Source organism: Microchirus variegatus (assembly GCF_963457635.1).
Source record: "Microchirus variegatus genome assembly, chromosome: 13".
Lineage (NCBI taxonomy): Eukaryota > Metazoa > Chordata > Actinopteri > Pleuronectiformes > Soleidae > Microchirus > Microchirus variegatus.
This window is the reverse complement of record NC_139814.1, coordinates 27,732,501-27,755,230: the sequence shown is the minus strand read 5'-3', so window position 1 is coordinate 27,755,230 and position 22,730 is coordinate 27,732,501. Positions and strand designations below refer to the sequence as shown.

The 22,730-nt window shown below is 36.8% G+C and overlaps 1 protein-coding gene across 1 annotated transcript in view; it reads left to right on the top strand.

The window, feature by feature from the left end:
• Positions 1-1,447: 1,447 nt before the first annotated feature.
• The window catches only part of LOC310935700 (protein MTSS 1-like), a gene marked incomplete at both ends in the record, with an annotated part of 59,103 nt that continues 37,820 nt past the window's right edge, over positions 1,448-22,730 (top strand). The window contains 9 exons of the mRNA XM_083899634.1: positions 1,448-1,519; positions 4,712-4,773; positions 4,882-4,955; positions 9,721-9,805; positions 10,022-10,113; positions 10,210-10,284; positions 11,416-11,573; positions 11,675-11,782; positions 11,940-12,037. Of these exons, the coding sequence (XP_083755760.1) occupies positions 1,448-1,519; positions 4,712-4,773; positions 4,882-4,955; positions 9,721-9,805; positions 10,022-10,113; positions 10,210-10,284; positions 11,416-11,573; positions 11,675-11,782; positions 11,940-12,037 (824 nt within the window). The remainder of the gene's footprint in view (positions 1,520-4,711; positions 4,774-4,881; positions 4,956-9,720; positions 9,806-10,021; positions 10,114-10,209; positions 10,285-11,415; positions 11,574-11,674; positions 11,783-11,939; positions 12,038-22,730) is intronic.

The following is a 22,730-nucleotide window of genomic DNA, read 5'->3' as shown; positions in this document are numbered from 1 at the left end:
AGCCAGAAAAGAATAGATAATACCAAATAAAAATAGAAACATAACTAGAAATAACTAAGTTAGCCAGAAGGAAAGATTGATAACTAGCAATAGGGAGTGATCCTGAAAGCTAGCTAACAAGCTAGCAACTTTGATAGATAGATACAAACAAAATATACATGTATAAATACAGTCAAATATTATGTATTATGTATGTATTTTACCTTCTGGTGATTATTTAATCCGTTTTGGTCTAAATGTTTAAGATTTAAACCAAAAATTATTATTCTGATTCGCTGCACAACTCAACTTTATTGACACACGCGATCATGAACAATGACAGTAAATACATGTAACTGTCTGTGTGGATGTTCAGTGACGAGGTTTTGCCACTAGGTGTCGTCCACTCCCATCAGAGTCAGATCAAGTCATCGTCCTCAGATTATAATCTGCAGTTTAAAAGAAAACTGAACTAAACAAAGATGTGTCAGTAAATTAAATTAAATTAAACATTTCCTGATATTCCAACAAATCTGTGTGAAATAAAATGTAGAAAAATGAAGTTTAAATAAGAAGCAGAACATATAAAGACATGAGATAAATAGCGTTGGTGTTTTATTTTCTCTGGGACTTTTTCTCCAAACAGCCACTGGGGGGCGCTGCAGTTTGAAATATCTGAGTGATAAAAAACATTAAAGGAGATTTTCATCATGAATCTGACATGAAATGATAAAAATGACAAAATAACTTTTCTCAAATTTCTATAAATTGTTTTTCTGAGTGACTCTTTTTCTGTAATAATATTATTATTATTTAAATTTCAGAATAATGTAACTATATTTTACATATATTATATGTTTACATATATTTTGTGAGCAGCTGCCGTTTTCTTTATTTTAATTTAATTTAATTCTAATTATTTCCTTTGATTTAATTTTTTTAGAATAAATAAGTCATAATTATGAAAATAATAGTTATTTGTTTTTTTCTCAAGAATAAAAAAAACGGTTCCTCCGTGGTGGGCGTGGCCAGGTGGATCCGCGTGCACGTCGCTCCTCTTTGCGCGCTCCCGGGTCGGTGTGTATGTGTGTGTGTGTGTCTCCTCCTCCTCCTCCTCCTCTCCGGTTCTCCTGTTGTTCTTCCAGTCCTCTCCCCCGGCCTCTGTGCTCTCCGTGTGGCCGAACATGCCTCTCCTCCCTCGGTCATGTCGCCGCGGTTCTCCCGCCGGACACTGAGCTCGTCAGCGGGCTGTGCCGCTGCCTGTGCCCGCCCTCTGCGCTCCTTCAGCGGGGGAAAGTCCGCAGCAGCCGCCGCCGCAGCAGCTTCGCTTTGAGCCTCTTTTTTTCTTCTGTTTTTGAATCAAAACGTTTCGTTAATTCATTTTTTTTCCCGCCGTCGCTTCGTTCATGGAGGAGACGAAGTGAGAGAGTGACGCAGCTGTCGGACATTTCCGTCATTTGAGCCGAAAATGGAGACGGTGATGGAGAGAGAGTGCAGCGCTCTGGGGGGGCTGTTCCAGACCGTCATAGCAGACATGAAGGTAGCACTCACTCATTCACTCATTAATTCACTCATTTATTCATTCATTCATTCATTCATTCATTCACTCATTTATTTATATATTCATTCATTCATTCATTCATTCATTCACTAATTTATTCATTCGTTCATTAGCTGCAGGTTCGCTGCAGTAAACGCCTTCATTAGATATAAACACCGACCGATGTGAGTTGTTTTAGGCCGATAATTCCAGCTTGTGTGTGTGTGTGTGTGTGTGTGTGATTAACACTTCCATGAGCATCACCAGAATGTTCAGTGAACGAGTTCTGCTCCTTTTTTTCTAAGATAACGTTCACTTTTTTGATATTATATTATATTATATTGACGGTTATTCAATCGTTACCGTAACCGTAACACAGTGCTGGTGAAGCTCGTCTGTGATTGGACGCTCGTTCCTCTGAAGTCCCGAGGTTCTGGCGTAATGACGATGGAGTACTTGTGCGCAATTAAAGCTCGATTTCGCTGTTTTTACGACATTTAACATGGCAGGGCTGTAGAGGGTGCTGTTGTACCAGTTTATGCATGAAATATTGGTATTTATCGGTATTCAAATCACAGGCTAAGAACTTAACTTAACTCTGGTCATAATATCTTAGCTAACTCTGGTCGTAATATCTTAGCTGACTCTGGTCTTAATAGGTTAGCTAACTCTGGTCGTATTGTTTTAGCTAACTGGTCGTAATAGCTTAGCTAACGCAGGTCGTAATAGGTTAGCTAACTCTGGTCATAATATTTAAGCTAACTGGTCGTAATATCTTAGCTAACTCTGGTCATAATATCTTAGCGAACTGGTCGTAATATCTTAGCTAACTGGTCGTAATATCTTAGCTAACTCTGGTCGTAATATTTTAGCTAACTGGTCATAATATATTAGCTAACAGGTCGTAATAGGTTAGCTAAATCTGGTCGTAACATCTTAGCTAAATCTGGTCGTAATATCTTAGCTAACTCTGGTTGTAACATCTTAGCTAACTCTGGTGGTAATAGCTTAGCTAACTCTGGTTTAACACCTTAGCTAACTCTGGTTGTAACGTCTTAGCTAACTCTGGTAGTAACATCTTAGCTAACTCTGGTTGTAACATCTTAGCTAACTCTGGTAGTAACATCTTAGCTAACTCTGGTAGTAACATCTTAGCTAACTCTGGTAGTAACACCATAGCTAACTCTGGTTGTAACATCTTAGCTAACTCTGGTAGTAACATCTTAGCTAACTCTGGTTGTAACATCTTAGCTAACTCTGGTAGTAACATCTTAGCTAACTCTGGTTGTAACATCTTAGCTAACTCTGGTAGTAACACCATAGCTAACTCTGGTTGTAACATCTTAGCTAACTCTGGTAGTAACATCTTAGCTAACTCTGGTTGTAACATCTTAGCTAACTCTGGTAGTAACACCATAGCTAACTCTGGTTGTAACATCTTAGCTAACTCTGGTAGTAACACCATAGCTAAAATCACTGGTTTTCTCTGTGGGCTTTGGTGTGGGAGAGTGAGTGAGTTCTTCTGTGTTCACTCGTTCATAGAGCAGTGGATTCCTGAAGGACATGATGATGATGATGATGATGATGATGAAGATGCTGTCACCTCCAGGTTGTTGCCACGGTGACAATTTATGTCCTCAGTGACTGATTGATGCATGTGTGTGTGTGTGTGTGTGTGTGTGTGTACTGTGTGTATAAATACAGTATGTATGTACTGCATGATATTAGTACATCAGGAAGATGGATGTGTGTGTGTGTGTGTGTGTGTGTTTGACCCTCCCCTCTGTCTCTGTCTGAAGCCTCTGCAGCAGCAGCAGCGTTACCATGGCAACGGTAGCCAGGCGATGACGCTGGGCATCATCCTCACACACACACACACACACATCCTCACACACACACACACACATCCTCACACACACACACACACACACATCCTCACACACACACACACACACACACACACACACACACACACACACACACACACACACACACACACACACACACACACACACACACACACACACACACACAGCTGCAGAGAGAGAGATTGATTTATTGATCACTTCAGATTATCAGCTGTATTTTATATCCACATATATATTATATCTATAATGATGTTATCTTGACAGTTTTTAGGCTTTTGTTTGTTTGTTTGTTTGTTTGTTTGTTTGTTCGTTTTGGCCTCTGGCCGGAGCTGGAGTGGGCGGAGTCAGTGCGGATCAATGTTATTGATCTGTCTCCTTGTTGTCTGTCGGCTCAACTTCATCATCATCATCATCATCATCATCGTACACAAACAAACTTTAGTTGTAGATGCTTTTATTGTGAGTTCACAAATGTCCACACCAAAGTCACTCACTCTCCCACACCAAAGTCACTCACTCTCCCGCACCAAAGTCACTCACTCTCTCGCACCAAAGTCACTCACTCTCTCACACCAAAGTCACTCACTCTCCCACACCAAAGTCACTCACTCTCCCACACCAAAGTCACTCACTCTCTCACACCAAAGTCACTCACTCTCTCACACCAAAGTCACTCACTCTCCCACACCAAAGTCACTCACTCTCTCACACCAAAGTCACTCACTCTCTCACACCAAAGTCACTCACTCTCCCACACCAAAGTCACCCACTCTCTCACACCAAAGTCACTCACTCTCTCACACCAAAGTCACTCACTCTCCCACACCAAAGTCACTCACTCTCCCACACCAAAGTCACTCACTCTCCCACACCAAAGTCACTCACTCTCCCACACCAAAGTCACTCACTCTCCCACACCAAAGTCACTCACTCTCCCACACCAAAGTCACTCACTCTCCCACACCAAAGTCACTCACTCTCTCACACTAAAGTCACTCACTCTCCCACATCAAAGACTGATTATAGTGAATTCGGCTTTTAAAATATTTACTTCAGTCTTAACTCAGTGACACAAAGTGACCACACGAGGCAGCAGAGGACCAGCAGCTCCTGTGTCCCTGTGAGCTAAAATCACTGGTTTTCTCTATGGGCTTTGGTGTGGGAGAGTGAGTGGTTCATAAACTTCAGTTTCCTGTTTGAAGATCGACTCAAACTGACACAGAATTTATGAAATATTTATTTTATATTTATTATTTATATTTTTACTTATCACATTTTTCATTTAATTTCTTTTATTGACTTGTTCTTCTTTCGTCATGATCAGGGCAGTTACCCTGTGTGGGACGACTTCATCAGCAAGGCCAGCAAACTGCAGTCACAGCTGAGGTAACACACACACACACACACACACACACACACACACACACACACACACACACACACACACACACACACACACACACACTCAAATTGTTTCCCTGCTGTGTTCCTCAGGATGACGGTCGTGGTCGTCGCCGCTTTCCTGGACGCTTTTCAGAAGGTGGCAGACCTGGCAACCAACAGCCGAGGTAGGAGAGCATCCTGTGTGTGTGTGTGTGTGTGTGTGTGTGTGCGTGTGTGTGCGCGCGTGTGTGTGTGTGCGCGCTGTGGTTGTTGCCGTAGCAACCAGCTTCCAGCTGTCACTGTTGGGATTCTCATTGGCTCTTAAAGGGCCGACGCTCTGACAAGAGACGTCAAGATGTCAACACCTGGTTACTGAGAGAGGAAGAGGAGGAGGAAAGGGAAGGAAGGAAGGAAAGGAAGGAAAGGAAGTGTGACAAAGAAGGGATGAAAGGAAGCGGCCGACATGGAAATACTGAAGAGCAGCAGGAATAAGAGTAAGGATGGAAGAGGAGGAAAGGATGGGAAAATATGAAAGAAGAGAAGGAGGTGGTGGTGTGTTCAGGTGCAGCTGGGAAATGTAATATCAGGGCTAGTTTAAACTAGCAGTTTAAGTCTACGATGTTCACGTCTTTATCTTCACTGTTAGACAGACTTTAACAACAGGAAACTGAAGTTTGTAAACCACTCACTCTCCCACACCAAAGCCCATAGAGAAAACCAGTGATTTTAGCTCACAGGGACACAGGAGCTGCTGGTCCTCTGCTGCCTCGTGTGGTCACTTTGTGTCACTGATGTCAATCTGAACAAAGATTTTCAAATGCCAAATTTATTTAATCAGTCATTGTAAGTTAGTGATGGAGGCAGCAGTGATGTTAAAATCACTGGTTTACTCTATGGACTTTGGTGTGAGAGAGTGAGTGACTTTGGTGTGGGACAGTGAGTGACTTTGGTGTGGGAGAGTGAGTAACTTTGGTGTGGGAGAGTGAGTGACTTTGGTGTGGGAGAGTAACTTTGGTGTGGGAGAGTGAGTGACTTTGGTGTGAGTGAGTCACTCACTCTTGGTGTGGGAGAGTGAGTGACTTTGGTGTGGGAGAGTGAGTGGTTTACAGACTTCAGGTGTGTTGTGTCAGAACAGGTGTTTTTAATAATCAGGATTCCTGTAAAAACAGTTAAATGAATGACGGTGTCCCTCAAGGCTCAGTTTTCAGTCCACTGCTTTTTTGGTCTCACTGACACTGAAGAAGCAGAGCAGCAGAAATGAGTGGAGGTCAAAGGTCACAGCAGCTGACAGCCACAGCAACAACTGTCAATCATTCTGTGACTGCATGTGCCCCCCCCCCCCCCCCCCAGGACACATGCAGTCACAGTAAAGGGTTCATGAACGTTTGGACTAAATTAAGTCTGAATGATCGTCTTATAAATAAAATAATAATATGTGTATATGTTTGAGTCTGATATAAGAGACATATGTGGATATAAAGCTGCAAACAAGCTGTAAATACACTGTAAATACATGCTAAATACATGCTAAATACATTATTAAATACATAGTAAAATACACTGTAAATTACACTGAAAATACACTGTAAAATGCACTATTAAATACACTGTAAATACATTATTAAATATAATATAAAATACATGGTAATTATGCTGTAAAAAGCACTGTGAATACACTGTAAATGCATGGTAAATACACTGAAATACACTCTTAAATATGCTGTAAATATGGTGAAATTACACTTTAACACAAATAATTAGGACTTAAAATGAAAGAAGTGACTTTTTAAAAATGTAATGCCGTTGATGTCGCATCTCTTTAGTCTGATAAATCTGATGATGATCAATGAAACAAACCTTTACTGATTATTATGATGAGATCACGTCCAGGTGTTAACTCTAAATAATAAAATAATCATCTGGGTTAGGATCAGGATCAGGATCAGGATCAGGATCAGGGAGGAGAAGTCCTGACATTCCTGAGAACCAAAGCCACAGTGTTAGCATGCCTGTGTGTGTGTGTGTGTGTGTGTGTGTGTGTGTGTGTGTGTGTGTGTGTGTTCTTTAAATAGAGCCATATTCCTGGTTTTCCGTCTCTCTTTCCTCTAAACTGTGACGATCGATCACTGATCAAATATTTAAACACTTTATCTCAGCATCTGTGAGGACTTTTCCTGCTTTTAATGAGAATAATCATCATATTTATTACATCAAATACACTAAATATAACATATATATAATTAAAATACTTGAGAAACGAGAAAATCTTCACACTTAAGAAGCTGATGCTGCACTTTTTAAAAATAGGACAAAAGCTGAGCTGACAGTGATTTACTGTGTGTGTGTGTGTGTGTGTGTGTGTGTGTGTGTGTGTGTGTGTGACATCACAGTCAGATTGTGGGCGGCGGCTTCACATTTAAATTCCTCTCTGAGATTCCAGGTCACTCCCTCGATGTCGTGGTTTTGATCTTTTATCGATCGATCACTTCCTGGTTTGTCATGTGATCACAACTTCCTGTTCCTGTGTGAGTGTCGGAGCGGGTCGTGTTCGGTCAGAGGAGTGAAGCTGCAACTGGGTCACACACACACACACACACACACACACACACACACACACACACACACACACACACACACACACACACACACACACACACACACAGCAGAATTGAACAGGAAGTCATTGATCATCAGTGACCTGTAAACCACAGTAAAACAAAACTATATTTACTCTGCTTTATCATATACAGGGTTCCATGGGTCTGTGAAGTCCTTGAAGGTTTTTGAATTTTAACCTTTTTTCTTTCAAGTTCCTTGAAAGTTTTGGAAAACAGACGTGGGTCATGGAAAGTGCTTGAATTTTGTCTAAGAAAGAAGTGAAGTTGATATTTTAGGTGAATGTCTCCTGACTCTGGTGTGTCCTCCAGGCTTCCCAAGGGTCCTTGAAGTCCTTGAAAGTTTGTGAATTAGAAAACATGGTTTTCAAGGCCCTTGAACGTTTCGGAAAACCATCTGAAACAAACATGGTCCCTTGAAGTCCTTGAAAGTTGTGAATTTTTTTCAAGGTCCTTGACAGTTGTTGAAAATGGCCCTAAACAGACGTGGATCCTTGAAATCCATGAAAGTTTGTGATTTTTTTTCAAGGCCCTCCCTTGAAAGCTTTTGAAAACTGTCTTAAACAGGCATGGGTCCTTGACATCAAAAAAATGTCTTTTCAAGATCCTTCAAAGTTTTGGAAAACTGTCTTAATTGACAGAGGTCCTTGAAATCCTTGAAAGTTTGTGAATACATTTTTTTTTCAAGGCCCTCCCTTGAAAATTGTTGGAAAATGTCCCGAGATAGACATGGGTCCTTGAAATCCTTGAAAGTTTGTGAATTATTTTTTTCAAGGTCCTTGAAAGTTTTGGAAAACCATCCCAAACAGACATGGGTCCTTGAAAACCTTGAAACATTTGAAAAAAATGTTTTTCAAGGTCCTTGAAAGTTTTGGAAAACCATCTTAAACAGACAGTTTTAACGGTTTGACAAAACATCATGACTCTTTACCTTAAACATGACTCAGCTGTTGTTTCTCAGTTTAACCACAGTTGTGATGTTAGTTATGGGATGTTGACGTTTGTGAGGAAAAAGAGGAGGAAAAAGAGGAGGAAAAAGAGGAGGAAAGGGAACATGAAGACATGAGAGGAGGGAAGAGCAGAGGAGGAGGAGGAGTCAGTGGTGCAATGCAGTGTTCTCTACCCCACCCAACACACACACACACACACACAACATGTTTAAGATAAAAATTGCAGTTTATAATCCACTCACTCTCCCACACCAAAGTCACTCACTCTCCCACACCAAAGTCACTCACTCTCCCACACCAAAGTCACTCACTCTCCCACACCAAAGTCACTCACTCTCTCACACCAAAGTCACTCACTCTCTCACACCAAAGTCACTCACTCTCCCACACCAAAGTCACTCACTCTCCCACACCAAAGTCACTCACTCTCTCACACCAAAGTCACTCACTCTCCCACACCAAAGTCACTCACTCTCTCACACCAAAGTCACTCACTCTCCCACACCAAAGTCACTCACTCTCTCACACCAAAGTCACTCACTCTCCCACACCAAAGTCACTCACTCTCCCACACCAAAGTCACTCACTCTCCCACACCAAAGTCACTCACTCTCCCACACCAAAGTCACTCACTCTCCCACACCAAACTCACTTACTCTCCCACACCAAAGTCACTCACTCTCCCACACCAAAGTCACTCACTCTCTCACACCAAAGTCACTCACTCTCCCACACCAAAGTCACTCACTCTCCCATACCAAAGTCACTCACTCTCCCACACCAAAGTCGCTCACTCTCCCACACCAAAGTCACTGACTCTGCCACACCATAGTCACTCACTCTCTCACACCAAAGTCACTCACTCTCCCACACCAAAGTCCATAGAGTAAACCAGTGATTTTAACATCACAGCACACAGGAGTTCACAGGAGTTGTTGATCCACTGCTGCCTCCATCACTTACTTACAATGACTGATTTTAGTGAATTCAGCTTTTAAAATTTTGACTTAACTCAGTGACACAAAGTGACCACACGAGGCAGCAGAGGACCAGCAGCTCCTGTGTCCCTGTGAGTTAAAATCACTGGTTTTCTCTATGGGCTTCCTGTTGTTAAAGTCTGTCTAACAGTGAAGATAAAGACGTGATCGTGTTCTTAAAGACGTCGCAGACTTAAATTTACGTATATATTTTATAAATTATAATAAAATCATATTCATAATTCATAATCTGATCTCAGGTCAGGACGACGACGATCGCTGCATCGATATTTTGCTGCAGCTCTGTTTATGAAGCCACAGTAACCTCATTTTTATGTCCTTCTGTTCGTGTGTGTGTGTGTGTGTGTGTGTGTGTGTGTTTGTGTGTGTGTGTGTGTGTGTGTGCAGGAGGGACCAGGGACATCGGCTCAGCTCTCACCAGGATGTGCATGAGGCACCGAAGCATCGAGGCCAAACTACGCCAGTTCTCCATGTGAGTGTGTGTGTGTGTGTATGTGTGTGTGTCTCCTCCCTCCTCGCCATGGCAACAAGCCCCTCCCTCTCCGTCCTCCATCTTTCTCTGTTCAGTCTTTAAATAAATGTGACTCATGATCACTCATTATAATGACTTCTGTTATTATTATTATTATTGATCACATGATTAACTCACTCTGTGTGTGTGTGTGTGTGTGTGTGTGTGTGTGTGCAGGGTGTTTCTGGATTGTTTGATCAATCCTCTGCAGGAGCAGATGGAGGAGTGGAAGAGAGTCGCCAACACTCTGGACAAAGACCACGCCAAAGGTACACACACACACACACACACACACACACACACACACACACACACACACGCACACACGCACACACACACACACACTGTGTCTCTTTTGTCCTCAGAATATAAAAAGGCTCGTCAGGAGATAAAGAAGCGCTCGTCGGACACTCTGAAGCTGCAGAAAAAAGCAAAGAAAGGTGATCGATCGACTCATTGATTGTCAATAATGACTTTATTTAAAACGCTCACGTGGACATTTTTAATAACAAACTGTGTAAGAAGTTAAATCTGCTGTGACGGCAGGAAAAACCTGACATTATTAAGAAAATTAAATAAAATGAATGACAGGTTTTTTTTTTTGTCACCTTTGCTCCGCCCCCCTGTCTCTGCTGTCCTGTTGGCTCCGCCCAGCTGATGTTTTTGGTAAGTTCACACTTACAAACAAAATCATCTTTATCTTCACTGTTAGACAGACTTTAACAACAGGAAACTGACGTTTATAAACCACTCACTCTCCCACACCAAAGTCCATAGAGAAAATCAGTGATTTTAGCTCACAGGGACACAGGAGCTGCTGGTCCTCTGCTGCCTCGTGTGGTCACTTTGTGTCACTGAGTTAAGTCTAAATTAAATATTTTAAAAGCAGAATTCACTAAAATCAACAACTCCTGTGTGCTGTGATGTAAAAATCACTGATTTACTCTATGGACTTTGGTGTGGGAGAGTGAGTGGTTTACAAACTTCAGTTTACACAGAGAAAACACATTTAAGTCACTTTATAAAAGTCACTTTAAGTCTACAACATCTTAAGAACATGTTCTCGTCTTTATCTTCACTGTTAGACAGACTTTTCCTTGTGTAAACTGAAGTTTGTAAACCACTCACTCTCCTACACCAAAGTCACTCACTCTCCTACACCAAAGTCACTCACTCTCCCACACTAAAGTCACTCACTCTCCCACACCAAAGCCCATAGAGAAAATCAGTGATTTTAACATCACAGCACACAGGAGTTGTAAATTATAGTGAATTCTGCTTTTAAAATATTTAATTTAGACTTAACTCAGTGACACAAAGTGACCACACGAGGCAGCAGAGGACCAGCAGCTCCTGTGTCCCTGTGAGCTAAAATCACTGATTTTCTCTATGGACTTTGGTGTGGGAGAGTGAGTGGTTTACAAACTTCAGTTTCCTTTTGTTAAAGTCACGTGAACGTGAGCGGCGTAGATGCAGATTTAATGAGCTGAGCTGGTTGTGGGCAGTATGTGACACTCGTGTGTGTGTGTGTGTGTGTGTGTGTGTGTGTGTGTGTGTGTGTGTGTGTGCAGGTCGCGGTGACCTTCAGCCTCAGCTGGACAGCGCTCTGCAGGACGTCAGCGATAAGTTTCTTCTTCTGGAGGAGACGGAGAAGCAGGCGGTGAGGAAGGCTCTGGTGGAGGAGAGGAGTCGCTTCTGCTGCTTTGTGACCATGTTGAAGCCGGTGGTGGTCAGTGATGCGTTCAAAGACACATTGAAAAAGAAGGAAAAACCATCAAAACACACACACACACACACACACACCATGTATTTCACGCATGTGTTTTTCAGGAGGAGGAGATGTCCATGTTGGGGGAGATCACTCACCTTCAGACTCTCACTGACGACCTGAAGACGTTGACCATGGACCCGCACAAGCTGCCGGCCTCCAGTGAGCAGGTAATAACGTCCTTTAATGTGTAAACAAACACAAACATGACGATAAATCCACTGAATCCGCGTGGAGAACACAGCCCTTCACAATAAGAGCTCTCCAGCAGCTCATTTTACTTTTTGAAAAGACAAAACCACCTCGTGTAACTTCCTGTTCCTGCAGGTGATCGTGGACCTGAAAAGCTCCGACTGCGCCTGGTCCTACCAGACTCCGCCCTCCTCGCCCAGCACCACTGCATCCAGGAAGTCCAGCATGTGCAGGTTGGTTACCGTGACGACAAACGCCCTCACAGAAAGCATTTAGAAGCAACAATGTAACAATATAAGTCAGTTTTATTTTATTTAGGTTCAGTGTTTTTATTTCACTGATTTGAAGACCTCATTTATTTTTTGGGGCTGTACTGCCTCCCTGTGGTTCAGTGTGGGAACTGCAGCTCTCATTGAGACCAGAGAATCGGTTCATTTTTTTTTTTTTTTTAAATGAAAGTGTTTTCTTCTTCTATTCTTTTATTTGTCAAAGTGTTTGCTCACATCAGGAAGTTTTAGAAAAACTGTCAAATCATCAGAAATAATCAGAATATCTGTGAAGTTTCTCTGAAAACATCACTGGAAACATTTTCTCTCAGTCACATGATCTTGTTTAAAAAAGGACTAGTGTAGTCTAAATTTAGAATGTCATCCAAAAAGTCAAAGAAATGAAAACATTTTGTATGTATGTATGTACGTTTTTGTCAAATTTTTGACCAAAATATTATTTTCCAGAAAATTAGTAGACTTTATTAGACCTCAGTGTAGTATTAGATTGAGGTCTACAACATAGTATACCATGATGTGTTGGTCACATTTTGGGCAAACATTTTTTTCAAAAAAATTGTCCAATTTTTGACGTTTTTGTCAAATTTTGGACCAAAATCTTTTTTTCCCAAAACAATGGTCGGATTTTGGACGAAATAGTGTAGTATGACATTGAGGTCTACGACATAGTTTACTATGATGTTTTGGCCACATTTTGGGCAAAATTCTTTTTCAAAAAAATTGTCCAATTTTGGACGACATAGTATGACGTTTTGGTCAAATTTTGGACAAAATTATTTTTTCCAAAAAAATGGTCAGATTTTGGACGAAATAGTCTAGTATGACATTGAGGTCGACGACATAGTATAGTATGACATTTTGGGCAAAACATTTTTTTCAAAAGAATTGTCCAATTATGACGTTTTGGTCAAAATGTGGACCAAACAAGTTTCTTGAAAAAACTGTCAGATTTTGTATGAAACTGAGGTCAACGACACAGTATAGTATGATGTTTTTGGACCAATATGCTTTTTTTTCTCTATTACTTTTGATGGCTTATTATCAGTCATTGTATATAAACATAGAGGATGATGTGTGACCTCAGAAATGTGCTGCCGAAACCCGGGATTGAACCAGGGAACTTCAGATCTTCAGTCTGACGCTCTCCCAACTTTTTGAAAAAAAATTGTTGACATTTTGGACCAAATTATATTTTTCAAAAAAATGGTCAGATTTTGGACGAAATAGTGTAGTATGACATTGAGGTCGACGACATAGTATAGTATGACGTTTTAGTCACATTTTGGACATTTTTTTCCCCAAAAAAATGGTCAGATTTTTGACAAAATAGTGTAGTATGACATTGTGGTTGACAACATAGTATAGTATGATGTTTTGGTCACATTTTGGGTAAAAAAAAATTAAAAATTTCTTTCCGATTTTGGATGACAGTATATAGTATGATGTTTTTGTCAAATTCTGGACCAAATTCTTTTTTTTCCAAAGAAATTGTCAGATTTTGAACGAAATAGTGTAGTATGACTTTTTGGTCTACGACATAGTATAGTATGACGTTTTGGTCACATTTTGGACTTTAAAAAAAAAATTCTAAATTTTTTCTGATTTTGGACGACATAGTATAGTATGACGTTTTTGTCAAATTTTGGACCAAAATTCTTTTTTTTAAAAAAATGGTCAGATTTTGGACGAAATAGTGTAGTATGACATTGAGGTCGACGACATAGTATAGTAAGACGTTTTGGTCACATTTTGGGCTAAAAAAAAAATTTCAAATATTTTTCCCGATTTTGGACGACATAGTATAGTATGACCATTTTGTCCAATTTTGGACAAAATGTTTTTTTTCATAAAAATGGTCAGATTTTGGACGAAATAGTGTAGTATGACATTGAGGTTGACGACATAGTATAGTATGACGTTTTAGTCACATTTCGGCCAAAAGAAAATTAAAAAAAAAAAATCCGAATTTGGACGACATAGGAAAGTATGTCGTTTTTGTCCAATTTTGGACCAAATTTTTTTTTTTCAAAAAAATTGTCAGATTTTGGACGAAATAGTGTAGTATGACATTGAGGTTTAAGACATAGTATAGTAAGACGTTTTGGTCACATTTTGGGCAAAACAATTTTTCAAAAATATTATCCAATTTTGGACGACATAGTATAGTATGACGTTTTTGTCAAATTTTGCACCAAAATGTTTTTTTCAAAAAAATGGTCAGATTTTGGACAAAATAGTGTAGTATGACATTGTGGTTGACAACATAGTATAGTATGACGTTTTGGTCACATTTTGGGGAAATTTTTTTTTTAAATTTCTTTCCGATTTTGGACGACATAGTATATAGTATGATGTTTTTGTCAAATTCTGGACCAAATTCTTTTTTTTCCAAAGAAATTGTCAGATTTTGGACGAAATAGTGTAGTATGACTTTTTGGTCTACGACATAGTATAGTATGACGTTTTGGTCACATTTTGGACTTTAAAAAAAAAATTCTACATTTTTTTCTGATTTTGGACGACATAGTATAGTATGACGTTTTTGTCAAATTTTGGACCAAAATTCTTTTTTTCAAAAAAATGGTCAGGTTTTGGACGAAATAGTGTAGTATGACATTGAGGTCGACGACATAGTATAGTATGATGTTTTGGTCACATTTTGGGCTAAAAAAAAAAAGTAAAATATTTTTCACGATTTTGGACGACATAGTATAGTATGACCTTTTTGTCCAATTTTGGACAAAATGTTTTTTTTCATAAAAATGGTCAGATTTTGGACGAAATAGTGTAGTATTTCGTCTACACTATGTAGTCGACCTCAGTTTCATACAAAATCTGACGATGTTTTTGGACCAATATGCCTTTTTTTCTCTATTACTTTTGATGGCTTATTATCAGTCATTGTATATAAATATAGAGGATGATGTGTGACCTCAGAAATGTGCTGCCGCAACCCGGGATTGAACCAGGGACCTTCAGATCTTCAGTCTGACGCTCTCCCAACTGAGTTATTTCGGCACATTTGGGTGTTTCGTTGTGAGCTATTTTGTGACTCTTTTTTTTACAATTTTGGACAGAAAAATTGTTGACATAGTATAGTATGACGTTTTGGTCAAATTTTGGACATTTTTTTTTCCAAAAAAATGGTCAGATTATGGAAGAAATAGTGTAGTATGACATTGAGGTCGACGACATAGTATAGTATGACGTTTTGGTCACATTTTGGACTAAAAAAATAAATTCTACATTTTTTTCCGATTTTGGACGACATAGTATAGTATGACCTTTTTGTCAAATTTTGGACCAAATTTTTTTTTTTCAAACAAATTGTCAGATTTTGGACGAAATAGTGTAGTATGACATTGAGGTTTAAGACATAGTATAGTAAGACGTTTTGGTCACATTTTGGGCAAAACACTATTTTTCAAAAATATTATCCAATTTTGGACGACATAGTATAGTATGACATTTTTGTCAAATTTTGCACCAAAATGTTTTTTTCAAAAAAATGGTCAGATTTTGGACAAAATAGTGTAGTATGACATTGTGGTTGACAACATAGTATAGTATGACGTTTTGGTCACATTTTGGGTAAAAAAATATTTTTAAATTTCTTTCCGATTTTGGACGACATAGTATATAGTATGATGTTTTTGTCAAATTCTGGACCAAATTTTTTTTTTCCGAAGAAATTGTCAGATTTTGGACGAAATAGTTTAGTATGACTTTTTGGTCTACGACATAGTATAGTATGACGTTTTGGTCACATTTTGGACTTTAAAAAAAAATTCTAAATTTTTTTCTGATTTTGGACGACATAGTATAGTATGACGTTTTTGTCAAATTTTGGACCAAAATTCTTTTTTTCAAAAAAATGGTCAGATTTTGGACGAAATAGTGTAGTATGACTTTTTGGTCTACGACATAGTATAGTATGACGTTTTGGTCACATTTTGGACTTTAAAAAAAAATTCTACATTTTTTTCTGATTTTGGACGACATAGTATAGTATGACGTTTTTGTCCAATTTTGGACCAAAATTCTTTTTTTCAAAAAAATGGTCAGATTTTGGACGAAATAGTGTAGTATGACATTGAGGTCGACGACATAGTATAGTAAGATGTTTTGGTCACATTTTGGGCTAAAAAAAAAAATTCAAATATTTTTCCCGATTTTGGACGACATAGTATAGTTTGACCTTTTTGTCCAATTTTGGACAAAATTCTTTTTTTCAAAAAAATGGTCAGATTTTGGACGAAATAGTGTAGTATGACTTTTTGGTCTACGACATAGTATAGTATGACGTTTTGGTCACATTTTGGACTTTAAAAAAAAAATTCTAAATTTTTTTCTGATTTTGGACGACATAGTATAGTATGACGTTTTTGTCAAATTTTGGACCAAAATTCTTTTTTTCAAAAAAATGGTCAGGTTTTGGACGAAATAGTGTAGTATGACATTGAGGTCGACGACATAGTATAGTATGATGTTTTGGTCACATTTTGGGCTAAAAAAAAAAAAAGTAAAATATTTTTCACGATTTTGGACGACATAGTATAGTATGACCTTTTTGTCCAATTTTGGACAAAATGTTTTTTTTCATAAAAATGGTCAGATTTTGGACGAAATAGTGTAGTATTTCGTCTACACTATGTAGTCGACCTCAGTTTCATACAAAATCTGACGATGTTTTTGGACCAATATGCCTTTTTTTCTCTATTACTTTTGATGGCTTATTATCAGTCATTGTATATAAATATAGAGGATGATGTGTGACCTCAGAAATGTGCTGCCGCAACCCGGGATTGAACCAGGGACCTTCAGATCTTCAGTCTGACGCTCTCCCAACTGAGTTAATTCGGCACATTTGGGTGTTTCGTTGTGAGCTATTTTGTGACTCTTTTTTTTACAATTTTGGACAGAAAAATTGTTGACATAGTATAGTATGACGTTTTGGTCAAATTTTGGACATTTTTTTTTCCAAAAAAATGGTCAGATTATGGAAGAAATAGTGTAGTATGACATTGAGGTCGACGACATAGTATAGTATGACGTTTTGGTCACATTTTGGACTAAAAAAAATAAATTCTACATTTTTTTCCGATTTTGGACGACATAGTATAGTATGACCTTTTTGTCAAATTTTGGACCAAATTTTTTTTTTCAAAAAAATGGTCAGATTTTGGACGAAATAGTGTAGTATGACATTGAGGTTTAAGACATAGTATAGTAAGACATTTTGGTCACATTTTGGGCAAAACACTATTTTTCAAAAATATTATCCAATTTTGGACGACATAGTATAGTATGACATTTTTGTCAAATTTTGCACCAAAATGTTTTTTTCAAAAAAATGGTCAGATTTTGGACAAAATAGTGTAGTATGACATTGTGGTTGACAACATAGTATAGTATGACGTTTTGGTCACATTTTGGGTAAAAAAATATTTTTAAATTTCTTTCCGATTTTGGACGACATAGTATATAGTATGATGTTTTTGTCAAATTCTGGACCAAATTTTTTTTTTCCAAAGAAATTGTCAGATTTTGGACGAAATAGTTTAGTATGACTTTTTGGTCTACGACATAGTATAGTATGACGTTTTGGTCACATTTTGGACTTTAAAAAAAAATTCTAAATTTTTTTCTGATTTTGGACGACATAGTATAGTATGACGTTTTTGTCAAATTTTGGACCAAAATTCTTTTTTTCAAAAAAATGGTCAGATTTTGGACGAAATAGTGTAGTATGACTTTTTGGTCTACGACATAGTATAGTATGACGTTTTGGTCACATTTTGGACTTTAAAAAAAAATTCTACATTTTTTTCTGATTTTGGACGACATAGTATAGTATGACGTTTTTGTCAAATTTTGGACCAAAATTCTTTTTTTCAAAAAAATGGTCAGATTTTGGACGAAATAGTGTAGTATGACATTGAGGTCGACGACATAGTATAGTAAGATGTTTTGGTCACATTTTGGGCTAAAAAAAAAAATTCAAATATTTTTCCCGATTTTGGACGACATAGTATAGTTTGACCTTTTTGTCCAATTTTGGACAAAATGTTTTTTTTCATAAAAATGGTCAGATTTTGGACAAAATAGTGTAGTATGACATTGAGGTTGACGACATAGTATAGTATGAAGTTTTGGTCACATTTTGGGTAAAAATTTTTTTTTAAATTTCTTTCCGATTTTGGACGGCATAGTATATAGTATGATGTTTTTGTCAAATTCTGGACCAAATTTTTTTTTTCCAAAGAAATTGTCAGATTTTGGACGAAATAGTGTAGTATGACTTTTTGGTCTATGACATAGTATAGTATGACGTTTTGGTCACATTTTGGACTTTAAAAAAAAATTCTAAATTTTTTCTGATTTTGGAGGACATAGTATAGTATGACGTTTTTGTCAAATTTTGGACCAAAATTCTTTTTCTCAAAAAAATGGTCAGATTTTGGAAGAAATAGTGTAGTATGACATTGAGGTCTACGACATAGTATAGTATGACGTTTTGGTCACATTTTGTACTAAAAAAAAAAATTCTACATTTTTTTCCGATTTTGGACGACATAGTATAGTATGACCTTTTTGTCCAATTTTGGACCAAATTTCTTTTTTTCAACAAAATGGTCAGATTTTGGACGAAATAGTGTAGTATGACATTGAGGTTGACGACATAGTATAGTATGACATTTTAGTCACATTTCGGCCAAAAGAAAATTACAAAAAAAAAATCCGAATTTGGACGACATAGTATAGTATGTCGTTTTTGTCAAATTTTGGACCAAATCTTTTTTTTTTCAAAAAAATTGTCAGATTTTGGATGAAATAGTGTAGTATGACATTGAGGTTTAAGACATAGTATAGTAAGACGTTTTGGTCACATTTTGGGCAAAACAATTTTTTCAAAAATATTATCCAATTTTGGACGACATAGTATAGTATGACGTTTTTGTCAAATTTTGCACCAAAATGTTTTTTTTCAAAAAAATGGTCAGATTTTGGACAAAATAGTGTAGTATGACATTGTGGTTGACAACATAGTATAGTATGACGTTTTGGTCACATTTTGGGTAAAAAAAAAATTAAAAATTTCTTTCCGATTTTGGACGACATAGTATATAGTATGATGTTTTTGTCAAATTCTGGACCAAATTTTTTTTTTCCAAAGAAATTGTCAGATTTTGGACGAAATAGTGTAGTATGACTTTTTGGTCTACGACATAGTATAGTATGACGTTTTGGTCACATTTTGGACTTTAAAAAAAAATTCTAAATTTTTTTCTGATTTTGGACGACATAGTATAGTATGATGTTTTTGTCAAATTTTGGTCCAAAATTCTTTTTCTCAAAAAAATGGTCAGATTTTGGACGAAATAGTGTGGTATGACATTGAGGTTGACGACATAGTATAGTATGACGTTTTAGTCACATTTCGGCCAAAAGAAAATTTCAAAAAAAAAATCCGAATTTGGACAACATAGTATAGTATGTCGTTTTTGTCAAATTTTGGACCAAATCTTTTTTTTTTCAAAAAAATGGTCAGATTTTGGACAAAATAGTGTAGTATGACATTGTGGTTGACAACATAGTATAGTATGACGTTTTGGTCACATTTCGGCCAAAAGAAAATTTCAAAAAAAAAATCCGAATTTGGACCACATAGAATAGTATGTCGTTTTTGTCCAATTTTGGACCAAATATTTTTTTTTTCAAAAAAATTGTCAGATTTTGGACGAAATAGTGTAGTATGACATTGAGGTCGACGACATAGTATAGTATGACGTTTTGGTCACATTTTGGACTAAAAAAAAAAATTCCACATTTTTTTCCGATTTTGGACGACATCGTATAGTATGACCTTTTTGTCAAATGTTGGACCAAATTTTTTTTTTTCAAAAAAATTGTCAGATTTTGGACGAAATAGTGTAGTATGACATTGAGGTTTAAGACATAGTATAGTAAGACGTTTTGGTCACATTTTGGGCAAAACAATTTTTTCAAAAATATTATCCAATTTTGGACGACATAGTAAAGTATGACGTTTTTGTCAAATTTTGCACCAAAATGTTTTTTTCAAAAAAATGGTCAGATTTTGGACAAAATAGTGTAGTATGACATTGAGGTCGACGACATAGTATAGTATGACGTTTTGGTCACATTTTGGACCAAATTTCTTTTTTTCCAAAGAAATTGTCAGATTTTGGACGAAATAGTGTAGTATGACCTTTTGGTCTATGACATAGTATAGTATGACGTTTTGGTCACATGTTGGACTTTAAAAAAAAATTCTAAATTTTTTTCTGATTTTGGAGGACATAGTATAGTATGACCTTTTTGTCCAATTTTGGACCAAATTTTTTTTTTTCAAAAAATTGTCAAATTTTGGACGAAATAGTGTAGTATGACATTGAGGTTTAAGACATAGTATAGTAAGACGTTTTGGTCACATTTTGGGCAAAACAATTTTTTCAAAAATATTATCCAATTTTGGACGACATAGTAAAGTATGACGTTTTTGTCAAATTTTGCACCAAAATGTTTTTTTCAAAAAAATGGTCAGATTTTGGACAAAATAGTGTAGTATGACATTGTGGTTGACAACATAGTATAGTATGACGTTTTGGTCACATTTTGGACTAAAAAAAAAAATTCTACGTTTTTTTCCGATTTTGGACGACATAGTATAGTATGACCTTTTTGTCAAATTTTGGACCAAAATTCTTTTTCTCAAAAAAATGGTCAGATTTTGGACGAAATAGTGTAGTATGACATTGAGGTCGACGACATAGTATAGTATGACGTTTTGGTCACATTTTGGACTAAAAAAAAAAATTCTAAATTTCTTTCCGATTTTGGACGACATAGTATAGTATGACCTTTTTGTCCAATTTTGGACCAAATTTTTTTTTTCAAAAAAATTGTCAGATTTTGGACGAAATAGTGTAGTATGACATTGAGGTTTAAGACATAGTATAGTAAGACGTTTTGGTCACATTTTGGGCAAAACAATTTTTTCAAAAATATTATCCAATTTTGGACGACATAGTTAAGTATGACGTTTTTGTCAAATTTTGCACCAAAATGTTTTTTTCAAAAAAATGGTCAGATTTTGGACAAAATAGTGTAGTATGACGACATTGTGGTTGACAACATAGTATAGTATGACGTTTTGGTCACATTTTGGACTAAAAAAAAAAATTCTACATTTTTTTCCGATTTTGGACGACATAGTATAGTATGACCTTTTTGTCAAATTTTGGACCAAAATTCTTTTTCTCAAAAAAATGGTCAGATTTTGGACGAAATAGTGTAGTATGACATTGAGGTTGACGACATAGTAAAGTATGACGTTTTAGTCACATTTCGGCCAAAAGAAAATTTCAAAAAAAAAATCCGAATTTGGACGACATAGTATAGTATGACCTTTTTGTCAAATTTTGGACCAAAATTCTTTTTCTCAAAAAAATGGTCAGATTTTGGACGAAATAGTGTAGTATGACATTGAGGTTGACGACATAGTAAAGTATGACGTTTTAGTCACATTTCGGCCAAAAGAAAATTTCAAAAAAAAAATCCGAATTTGGACGACATAGTATAGTATGACCTTTTTGTCAAATTTTGGACCAAAATTCTTTTTCTCAAAAAAATTGTCAGATTTTGGACGAAATAGTGTAGTATGACATTGAGGTCGACGACATAGTATAGTATGACGTTTTGGTCACATTTTGGACTAAAAAAAAAAATTCTACATTTTTTTCCGATTTTGGACGACATAGTATAGTTTGACCTTTTTGTCAAATTTTGGACCAAAATTCTTTTTCTCAAAAAAATGGTCAGATTTTGGACGAAATAGTGTAGTATGACATTGAGGTTGACGATATAGTAAAGTATGACGTTTTAGTCACATTTCGGCCAAAAGAAAATTTCAAAAAAAAAATCCGAATTTGGACGACATAGTATAGTATGACCTTTTTGTCAAATTTTGGACCAAAATTCTTTTTCTCAAAAAAATGGTCAGATTTTGGACGAAATAGTGTAGTATGACATTGAGGTCGACGACATAGTATAGTATGACGTTTTGGTCACATTTTGGACTAAAAAAAAAAATTCTACATTTTTTTCCGATTTTGGACGACATAGTATAGTATGACCTTTTTGTCCAATTTTGGACCAAATTTTTTTTTTTCTAAAAAATTGTCAGATTTTGGACGAAATAGTGAAGTATGACATTGAGGTTTAAGACATATTATAGTAAGACGTTTTGGTCACATTTTGGGCAAAACAATTTTTTCAAAAATATTATCCAATTTTGGACGACATAGTAAAGTATGACGTTTTTGTCAAATTTTGGACCAAAATGTTTTTTTCAAAAAAATGGTCAGATTTTGGACAAAATAGTGTAGTATGACATTGTGGTTGATAACATAGTATAGTATGACGTTTTGGTCACATTTTGGACTAAAAAAAAAATTCTACATTTTTTTCCGATTTTGGACGACATAGTATAGTATGACCTTTTTGTCAAATTCTGGACCAAATTTTTTTTTTCCAAAGAAATTGTCAGATTTTGGGACGAAATAGTGTAGTATGACTTTTTGGTCTATGACATAGTATAGTATGACGTTTTGGT